This window comes from Lipotes vexillifer, unplaced genomic scaffold (assembly GCF_000442215.2).
Source record: "Lipotes vexillifer unplaced genomic scaffold, Lipotes_vexillifer_v1.1 scaffold763, whole genome shotgun sequence".
In the NCBI taxonomy this organism is placed as follows: domain Eukaryota; kingdom Metazoa; phylum Chordata; class Mammalia; order Artiodactyla; family Lipotidae; genus Lipotes; species Lipotes vexillifer.
This window is the reverse complement of record NW_006770909.1, coordinates 4,981,534-4,992,892: the sequence shown is the minus strand read 5'-3', so window position 1 is coordinate 4,992,892 and position 11,359 is coordinate 4,981,534. Positions and strand designations below refer to the sequence as shown.

General features: G+C 36.0%; 1 protein-coding gene across 3 annotated transcripts in view; it reads left to right on the top strand.

Annotated features, from left to right (window-relative positions):
• Nucleotides 1-543: 543 nt before the first annotated feature.
• The window catches only part of MECOM (MDS1 and EVI1 complex locus), a 289,791-nt gene continuing 278,975 nt past the window's right edge, over nt 544-11,359 (top strand). For 2 of the 3 annotated variants that reach the window (XM_007446430.1, XM_007446429.1), the window contains exon 1: nt 544-828. In XM_007446430.1, coding sequence (XP_007446492.1) covers nt 583-828 — 246 coding nt within the window. In that variant the 5' untranslated portion in view covers nt 544-582. The remainder of the gene's footprint in view (nt 829-11,359) is intronic. The other variant, XM_007446428.1, reaches the window with a different exon arrangement.

The following is an 11,359-nucleotide window of genomic DNA, read 5'->3' as shown; positions in this document are numbered from 1 at the left end:
TAAAGAACAAACATAAATTAATATTCCAATAAATAATCCTGCCATATAAATTTAAGCCTTGTTGCACATGGAAGCCTTTGGAATCTTTCATGACTCTCCTACAATTTAGTCCAAGATATCATTGCATGATATAACTTTCCAAGACATTGTATAACGCTATTAGCTCCCAATTTGGGATGGTTTGCAGGATTGTAGGTACACATATGTTTACTTCTTATCTCTACTTTGTTCATAATAATATTTAAATTGCTGATTGTTTCCCAACTGCATAATAGGTTGAGCTGGTCCATGAGAGAACTGGCAGTTAAAGATTAGCTCATTTGATTTATGGATTCAACACAGATAAACCAAAGAGGCAATAATCCCTCCCCCCTCCTTCATCTGTGAATAACAGATTTTAATGCAGGCATATTTTAACACTGGTCTTTCCTATTTTGTCTTTAAAAAGCAACAACTTTATAAGGTGAAGATTGAGATGTGGAATTCTGTCTCTTCTATATTAGTAGGAATTTATGAACTTTTTATTTGTTCACAGGTAATGAGTGTGTGTATGGCAGCTACCCTGAAATTCCTTTGGAAGAAATGCCAGATGCAGATGGAGTAGCCAGCACTCTCTCCCTCAATATTCAAGAGCCATGCTCTCCAGCTACATCCAGCGAAGCATTCACTCCGAAGGAGGGTCCTGCTGAGTTTGAACTGCGAGAGTCAAATATGCCTGGAGCAGGCCTTGGAATATGGACCAAAAGGAAAATTGAAGCAGGTGAAAAGTTTGGGCCTTATGTAGGAGAACAGAGGTCAAACCTGAAAGACCCCAGTTATGGATGGGAGGTAAGAATATATTTTGAGTTAACACATTTATATATATTAAGATGTGTAAAGAAGAGATTACTTTTTTAAATGTCCATAAAATAAGCAAATTCCATTTGTTGCAAAATGTCTTCAAATAGACTTTTAAGGATGAACCTCCCTTACAATTTCACTGCTTGATAGAAACAAAGTATTGCTTAAAGATATGGCATGATAGAAAGGAACTCAACTGGTTCCTTGAATGATCAAAGGATAGTATCTTGAAAACATACTAAAGGATAGAAATATAGTTTTTAAATTAGTGTTTGGAAACATTGAACGTGGCCATCCCTACGGTATGTGGCATAAGCAAACGAAAGTCGTCATATGACATGTTCACTGTATTTTATCTTTTCCTTTTTGGGAAGGGGGCTTGGAAGATTGGGGGCTTGGAAGATTTGTCTTCTCCATTTTGTGGCTTTGAGTTAATTTGGTTTTACTTTCATTCTATGTGTTTATTTTGCTCTGTGTTCTAATATATTTTACCCCTCTTATGATAACCCTGCTTTGATTCTATATGCTTCCAGAATGTGTGTACTGTACTGAATCCTGTGATGATTATATTCAAATTGATTTAATGAGTAATTCATGTATAAAAATGGCAGCAAAAAACAATATGAAAATCAGTTGCTAGTTTCAGTCATTCTTTCTATAGAACCCATCTGTAAATTTGTAAGAGTGGGAAGTTATGGTCTGATTACAAAATCTAAATAAATTTTCTTTCATTAAGGACAGGTAACTATGTCATTCTTTTGAGTTTATAATTTTTGTACAAATTCAGTGTATATATATATTTCTCATTTATTTTTATGCCTTAAAAACTTTTGTGGTTAAATCACAGCGTCATAGTTCCTGGAATATCTGACCTATATCTGAAAAACTTGTAGGAAATTTCTACATGGGCAAGAAAGTGTTTTTTGGAGATGTGATTGACCTTTGGTTTCACAGTATTTCAGTTAGATGGAAATTGGATAGATTTATTTTGGTATGGTCTTTTAATATTTATGATCATTAATAGAATATCTGGTTAGCTTTTTAAATAGAAATAAGTATGCAGTGCCTTCAGGACTTAATTTCAATTTTTTGTCCCTTTGCTTTATATGTGTCCCCTTATGAAATCTGCTCAAAATGCCATAATAAAAACAATTCTTGTTCAAATTCTGAAATGCTAAAAGTTAAGATCTGGATTTCACATAATTACAAATGAGAAATCCTTCCTTAGTTTTGTTCTTAGCCACAGCTTTGGTAAAGTTGTGGTTTAGCTACATTGCCTCTAGACATGTACATTGATAAGAGATTGTTAACAAATCACTGTAGCATTAACTGATATGTGAGTTGAATACGTTTTAAGCCAAATGCGTACAAACTTTACGTCATTATTGTTCACCTTAAAATAATGGCTATAAACATTCTACTAATAAGTAACTCATTAAACTTTTATTACAAAATCTCTAGAGTTAAACAACAAGTGCAGTACTGTTCGAGATTATCCAGAAGGCTTGGAATAAACCAAGACTTAATAATGAAATCATTTTGCAATTTCAGGGTTGGTAAATGCAAATCTGTGCCTTTTTAAACAGTATACCTGAGGATTCGGGGATGAACCTGGGGATAGTTCTATATTTAGAGGAAATTAAAAAATAATTAATTTTTTTCTCCTTGGAGTAAAATGTCTTCAATATATACATGGGCAAATACTTACCTTGAGGAGTGTAAAGTAATTCTTTTCGTTATGTCAAAACTGAGTTGTTTTATTGCTTGGAATTCAAGATAACTTTACAAATAGTTCATGACTCTTTGGCTAAAGATCACCCATTTCCTCTCTCTCCTTCAAGAATTCAGTTGATGGTCAATTCGGTGGTTTTCTTCGCCATTTTAATGGTCTCTCGCTTCTGAGAGTGTAGACTATCTGCTCTAGATGTATTGTGAACAAAACCAGAGAAAGAGCTTTTTTTGGGGTGTGATTTTGGCAAACTTGTTATCCACGGAGGAACAGTTGAGTTCTTGACTTTAGTATTTTGTTTTTTAAAAAAAATCTTACCATGGTTAATACCTAATCCAATCATGATCAACAAAGGCATTTGCACAAAGGCATCAGACCTACTCGCGTGTGCTCTTTTAAATTGTTCTCATGTCATATTTGCCCTCAACTGTAGCTGATTTCCCTCCTGTTTGGTTGGACAAATAGTTGTGATTAACTGGTGTGGCTTCTTTTCTGATACTCCATGTTAAAAAATGATTAATTGAAGGAGAAATTAACCTCTTAGGCCAAAGTAAATAAACATGAACAGAGGAAACCCAGATTAAGCAGTTATTGAATACGTACTATGCATCAGATTCTGTACTAAATATTTCCTTGAGAGAAACCCAGCCTATCATAACTGAACAAGTCATTCCTATCTCTAGTACTATGCTTGCTCTTTTCTCCCTACAAAGTTCCCCTCCTTGTGCATTTCCTGTTTAGTAAATTGCATTACCATCTGTTCAGTTGTTCAAGCCAAAAAAATGGATCATCTTTGACTGTACTCTCTCCCACACCAACCATGTCTGATTTATAGTTCCTATATTCTATCAAGCCTCCATTCTTCACACATACTGGTCTCCCTACCAGGGAATCTCCTTTTCCTTCACATCTTTAGCAAGTTTCTATTCATTCCTCAAGTTCTCTTCTTCCACGACATCATCCCTGATCTTTCTAGTCACAATTTAGTACTGCTTACATTTTGTCTCACCATAGCATCAGGTAAATCCATACTAAAAAACTTAAAGCATTGTGCAGCACCCAGACTGTTTGCCTAGTTTCCCTAATAGAGCAACATTTCTGTGAGAGCTGGCATAGTTGTATCCACTAAGTGCAATGTCTTGATTGTGTCCTATCTGTGCTGCCTGTGGTGTTGTCTAATGCTAAGTATAGTACCTGAAATAATCATACTGGATTAGTCGGCTCAGGCCGCTATAACAACATGCTACAGACTGGGGGGCTTAAACAACAGGAAATTTATTTTCTCACAATTCAGGAGGCTAGAGTGTGAAGTAAAAGTTTCAGCTGATTCTTTTCCTGATTTGCAGATGTTGCCTTCTCGCTATGTCTTCACATGGCTATTCCTAGGTGCATGCACATGCACACACACCTACATACACAGAGAGAGAGAGAGAGGGAGAGGGAGAGAGAGAGGGGAGAGAGGGGGGGGAGAGAGAGAGAGAGAGAGAGAGAGAGAGAGAGAGAGAGAGAGAAAGAGAGAGAAGGCGGTGGTGGTGAGCACACTCTGACGTCCTTTCTTCTTATAAGAACACTAATCCTATTGGATCAGAACCTCACCCTTATGACCTCATTGAACCTTAATTCCCTCTTAAAGGCCCTATCTCCAAATTTAGTCACACTGGGGTCTAGGGTTCCAATATAAGGATTTGGGGGTGGCTTAAACATTCAGTCTGTAACACAGACATTTAAAAATAATTGTTCAATAACAGAATGAGTGAAAGAATAAATGAAAGAAAGGATGAATGGATATAGGATTATGTTATTCTGAAAGAGATGACAAGTGAGGACTTAGGTAGGCCTGTGAAAAAGCTAGAATCTGGATTTTAGACATGTAGAATGAAGTCTTAACTCTGTCACTACTGTGTGATTCTAGGGAAACTACTCCAAATCAATTGATTCTTGCATTTTTATTTGACTAATGGGCTAGTAATAACTGCCACACATCATTAGCTGTTATGTAATTAAAATTAAGTAAAGAGATATGGTAGTTTCTTCAAAGAAAGTTTTTAAAAGGGAAAGCTCAAAGATAGTATTGCAGTTAGGGCCTACCTTTCTGAACCCCATTTAAATAATTTTTTAAGTTAACTATATTTTCCCAAAGGGGCACTTCTGGGGAATCATTTAAGTTTGTATTTTTGAGAAAAAGGATATTTTTGAAAAAACGTTTTATAGACCAAAATATGCAGTTAGGTAAACTTAAGCCATAAACATAAAAAACGTCATTTGTGTGATTTCTCCAAACCAGTATTGACTTAATAAAGAAAAACTTTAAAAATATTATTAGAGTTTGGTAGTGATTTCCACCTTGCAAAGCATATGACTTATCTCTAACAAAGAGATTTTCAAAGACTGGGGAGTGCTTGATTGTCTCTAGGACCTAAAAGTAATTAGTGATAGAACACTTTTTCTTATGTTTAGAACTTTAGAGTTACTGATTAGTGAAGAATAATTTAAAAAATTCTCTTGGTTCAAGTTGAGGTTTTCTTTTATGTTTCCTTCTAAGATGACCATTATGTGATAACATAGGAATTGCTTGGCAGAACAGAAGGGAGCAGGCTTCTGGAGGGAGACTTCTGAGGCTCAAATCCTCTTTAGGGTTCTGTGTACTAGTTGAATGATTTGGGAAAAGTTACTAAATTCGTTGTCCCTCAGTTTATTTGCATGTTACATGGTGATGATAATTGTACGTACCCAATTAGAATTGTTCTGAGGATAAAATGTGACATCGTGTGTTAAAAGCCTACCAAAGAGCCTCTATCTGGTAGAAGTGGTTAATAAAGGTGAAAAGCAACAAAAGCTTGACTAAAACACAGATCTAGCCCAGGGTCATTAGATAGGGCAAAAGCCAATTATATTTTATTTACTGATTTTTCTATAAATTATTGCTCTTTCTCCCACTTGTTTTCTAGAAGTTCAGTTACCTCCAGGATGATCTAATTATGTGACTCTGAGTTTATTGAAAAGGAGGCACTGATTGCTTCCTAATTAAGAATTAAAACAAGGATTCAGGAGAGATTCATAAATTTCTTTTTAAGCCAAAGAGTAATTTGGGTGGCACATTTTTTAATAGTCTGAAAATGGGTCATTGGAAAAAGAGAGTGAGGTTTTGTTTCTTTGGAATATTGCCATTTAGCACATTTTCTTTGCCTATATTTGTTGTCATTGGCCATCATAAAACTCTGCGAGTAGATGTACGTCAGTGCACCTGTTAGGTGCCAAATCTTCTGTTCTATCTGTCTCACCCAGAATTGCTCCAGATTACTTTGATCAGTTAAAACACCAGGTATGAACTTGGCTTTTCATTTTCTCCCCTCAAGCATACACATATTCAGACTTAGAAAAATAATGACATGAGTGGACAGTAAATTTCTCTTATGTTGGGTTAAATAGATGGGAAGGAATAGTGGAAAGAGATTTTACAGGAGTCAGACATTCATTAAATAATTTTGATGCAGTGCTTTGACAATATACTATATTCTAGCAATGTAGTCCTGAAATGTGATATTACAATGAATGTGTGCCTCCCTATATCATTTTAAAAGAAATAGTTCTCACATTTGTAAGTTTGATTTTGAGTGCCGTGGTAATGCCTTACCCATTGAAACATGCAATCTATGTGTTAACTGAAACATGAGCATACATTAAAACAACAATAACAACAACATCAAAATTTCCAGATACCTAAAAACTGAGTTCAGAGTCAGGAGGTTGACAATCAAATAATGTATGTTTGGTAACAAAGAAAAATGGGATAATTTTAGAGATATGTACCAGGTACCTTTGAATGGCAATATTTCTCACTTATTTCTCTCTAGGTCTCCTTGGGCCCAAAATGAATTTTCTCTGGTTTGGCATTGATTTCAGAGAAAATGTTTATTCATTAATGAGAAGGTACGTTCACATGACAAGTTGTGTATCCTTAAAGCTAGATAACTAAGAAGTGAAGACCTTTGTCTCAATAATTCTGAAATGAATTGATTCCAATAGAATTATTATGCCACCAAATATCCAAAAGGGTGTCTTTAACAGGTAGTTAGGAAAGAAAAATGTAATCTAATAATAAATGTATAATACCATAAAACCTTGTATAAAAAGTATTTATTAAGCGTTTGCAATATTATTTAAAAGGTGGCAAATATAGTTTGGATATTAAATTTTACTCTGTGAGGAATTAAGACTCCACACTTCCACTGCAGGGGGTGTGGGTTCGATCCCTGCCCCGGAAGCTGAGATCCCACATGCCTCGTGGCCAAAAAAACCCAAAACATAAAATAGAAACAATATTGTAACAAATTCAGTAAAGACTTTAAAAATGGTCCCCATCCAAGGGAACTTACCTTAACATAATAAAGGCCATATGTGACAAACCCACAGCCAACATCGTTCTCAATGGTGAAAAACTGAAACCATTTCCTCTAAGATCAGGAACAAGACAAGGTTGTTCACTCTCACCACTATTATTCAACACAGTTTTGGAAGTTTTAGCCACAGCAATCAGAGAAGAAAAAGAAATAAAAGGAATCCAAATCGGAAAAGAAGAAGTAAAACTGTCACTGTTTGCAGATGACATGATACTATACATAGAGAATCCTAAAGATGCTACCAGAAAACAATGAGAGTTAATCAATGAATTTGGTAAAGTAGCAGGATACAAAATTAATGCACAGAAATCTTTAGCATTCCTGTACACTAATGATGAAAAATCTGAAAGGGAAATTAAGAAAACACTTCCATTTACCATTGCAACAAAAAGAATAAAATACCTAGGAATAAACCTACCTAAGGAGGCAAAAGACCTGTATGCAGTATATTATAAGACACTGATGAAAGAAATTAAAGATGATACAGATAGATGGAGAGGTATACCATGTTCTTGGATTGGAAGAATCAACATTGTGAAAATGACTATACCACCCAAAGCAATCTACAGATTCAATGCAATCCCTATCAAACTACCAGTGGCATTTTTCACAGAACTAGAACAAACAATTTCACAATTTGTATGGAAACACAAAAAACCCCGAATAGCCAAAGCAATCTTGAGAAAGAAAAATGGAGCTGGGGGAATCAGGCTCCCTGTCTTCAGACTATACTACAAAGCTACAGTAATCAAAGCAGTATGGTACTGACAGAAAAACAGAAATATAGATCAATGGAACGGGATAGAAAGTCCAGAGATAAAGCCACACACATATGGTCACCTTATCATTGATAAAGGAGGCAAGAATATACAGTGGAGAAAAGACAGCCTCTTCAATAAGTGGTACTGGGAAAACCGGACAGACACATATAAAAGAATGAAATTAGAACGCTCCCTAACAGCATACACAAAAATAAACTCAAAATGGATTAAAGACCTAAATGTAAGGCCAAACACTATAAAACTCTTAGAGAAAAACATAGGCACAATGCTCTATGACATAAATCACAGCAAGATCCTTTTGACCCACCTCCTAGAGAAATGGAAATAAAAACAAAAACAAACAAATGGGACCTAATGAAACGTAAAAGCTTTTCCACAGCAAAGGAAACCATAAATAGGACAAAAGGACAACCCTCAGAATGGGAGAAAATATTTGCAAATGAACCAACTGACAAAGGATTAATCTCCAAAATATACAGGCAGCTCATGCAGCTCAATATCAAAAAATCAAACAACCCAATCCAAAAATGGGCAGAAGACCCAAATAGACATTTCTCCAAAGAAGGTATACAGATTGCCAACAAATACATGAAAGGATGCTCAACATCACTAATCATTAGAGAAAGGCAAACCAAAACTACAATGAGGTTTCACCTCACACCTGTCAGAATGGCCATCATCAAAATATCTGCAAACAATAAATGCTGGAGAGAGGGTGTGGAGAAAAGGGAACCCTCTTGCACTGTTGGTGGGAATGTAAATTGATGCAGTCATTATGGAGAACAGTATGGAGGTTCCTTAAAAAACTAATAATAGAACTACCATATGACTCAGCAATCCCACTACTGAGCATATATTCTGAGAAAACCATAATTCAAAAGAGTCATGTACCACAATGTTCATCGACAGATGAATGGATAGAGAAAGGTGTGGCACATATATACAATGGAATACTACTCAGCCATAAAAAGAAATGAAATTGAGTTATTTGTAGCGAGGTGGATGGACCTGCAGTCTGTCATACAGAGTGAAGTAAATCAGAAAGAGAAAAACAAATACCATATGCTAACACATATATGTGGAATATAAAAAAAGAAAATGGTTCTGAAAAACCTAGGGGCAGGACAGGAATAAAAACGCAGCTGTACAGAATGGGCTTGAGGACACGGGGAGGGGGAAGGGTAAGCTGGGACGAAGTGAGAGAGTGGCATGGACATACATACACTACCAAATGTAAAATAGCTAGCTAGTGGGAAGCAGCCACATAGCACAGGGAGATCTGCTTGGTACTCTGTGACCACCTAGAGGGGTGGGGTAGGGAGGGTGGGAGGGAGATGCAAGCGGGAGGAGATATGGGGATATATGTATATATATCCTAAATAAATAAATAAATAATAAATAAATAATAAAAGTGAGAAAATGCCAAGAGAAAAAGTGAGGCTTAGTTAATAGGACCCTGAACATGATTGTCATGGAGGCCCAAGAAGACATTATGGATTCTCTTAAAATATAATGAAATCAAGAAAAGAATGTGGAATTTATTTTATTCATCGTGTCCTTCCAGAATACATAGCAGAAACCATATCTCAGGTTGTTAAAAGAGAATAGCAGTTTACTCTCCTGAGGCACCATGAACTACCCCTAGTTTTGACCTGGGCTCAAGAGGGATCTCTTTTTGTGTGTGTGAAAATGTCAGAATCCCATTACCCCCACCCACATATGCTCTGTCATCTTATACTTTCTTTCATGAAAGGATTGATTCAGCATGTCTACTCATCTTATGGCTGCTTTGACACCTCTAGTATTTCCAAAGTGTGGCTGAAGATGTATGCAAGTCTGATATCAAACATTTTTAGAAGTTCCCCAAATATCAAGAGTTTTTGTTTTACTCTGCCTTCCTTGGTGATCAATTAGAATTTGCATGTGAGTCACTCATTTTTCAAAAGCATTGTGGGTGATTTTCTTCCAATTGGAAGTGTATCCCACAAAATGGACCAAAATGAGTTTCTTCCATATTTATTCACCCACACATCTGCATGATTATTGCTTCCCTCTTTAGTTGCTAAATCAGTAGTAAAACTCATGGGTTCAAAACATGAAATGTTCAGGAAAAATCCTCTTTTAAGAGATTTAACAATTGACTCTAGCATTTGGTCAATCCAGGGGCAGAGATTCTTTATAATGCTTTGTTATTCTAGAACACTTAAAAGTTGGGACCACTGCATCAGGATATTCTGTTCTCTCAGCTTTTTCCTTGAGGATAAGTTAGGAAGCAGTGGGAAGAAGTAAGGAGTAGCTGATTCAAATCTATCTTAGAAAGATAAAGAGTTGGTTCAGTTTCTTTGCTCCCTAGTTTGTCTAGTGTAGCAATATGGAGAGAATTTGTTCAAGTAATGTTAAGGAGGTAGTGTGGAGAACTGGGGACACAGAGGATTTGTACATTGTTTCATTTGAGCAATAAATAAAAATTGTATTAATGTAGCATTTTTTACATCAATAGAATCATACAATAATTTTGATGTACTTCTTTTTTACATAATTCTGTCCAGAAATTTAAAAATGAATTAGCATTTCAGCTAATTACTGAAAATTTAGTAAAGAAATACTATCTTTATTTTTTCTTTGGTACATCTTTTGGCCTTTTATGATATAGCTGAAGCTAAAGTTAAGGCAAATATTGTATGCTTTTTAAGACTATTTTCTACATGATAATTAGTAGGATTTTCAAGCTAAAAAAATCACAGAGAGCAAGACGTGGCCTGCTATCATTATGACAAAGAATGATATAAAAGGACTTTGTGTGTGTTTCGAGCAAATAGATACCAACAGCTACCTGTTAGGTCGTCATTTCTTTCAAGTCAATATTTGATATAACAAGATTTTAGTATGGCACAGATTTTTGACAGCACTTTTGTTGTAAAGGAACTTTTGCTTGTACTGATGATAGAAGATGAACAAACATTACAGAGAAATAGCTTGTTTCACTGAGCAGCTCCACACCATCGTGTGGAAAAATGTGACCAACGGAGAAAGTCTCAGAGATATCTTCTCAGAGGAGCATTCATGGCCAGGAACAAGACACGCAGGTTCAAGAACAACTAAAAGTTTATTCTAGGATAGTTGGTCCTACCATCTGCTCCCAATCTCCACTGCTTCCAGATCCAAACCCTATCACACTATTAAACATTATCCCCTCAGTTTTCAGACCAGACTTTTATTCCACCAGTTAAATGCTGCTCGAGATGCAGAAAATAATTTGTATTTCTCCAACTAATCCTAGGAAGTCAGTTGTAGAATGTCATCTGATACACAAACAGTGTCTCCAGAACTCAAACTGTACAACCTCACACACACACACAAATACATGTGTTTTCTTAAGTTTTTAAAAATGTATCATTTTGGAATCTTCATTTTGGATTTGGATTTCAGATCTGAGTGTTTTGGATGTTTGGCCCCAAGGCTTTCTCTACGAAACCCATACAAAGTTGGGTGCCTTATGATTCTGCCTTGGCAGTCACTGTTAAAAAAAGGCACTGGGCCCCTGGTGGCGCGCAGTGCTTGAGGGTCCGCCTGCCGATGCAGGAGACGCGGGTTCGTGCCCCGTTTCG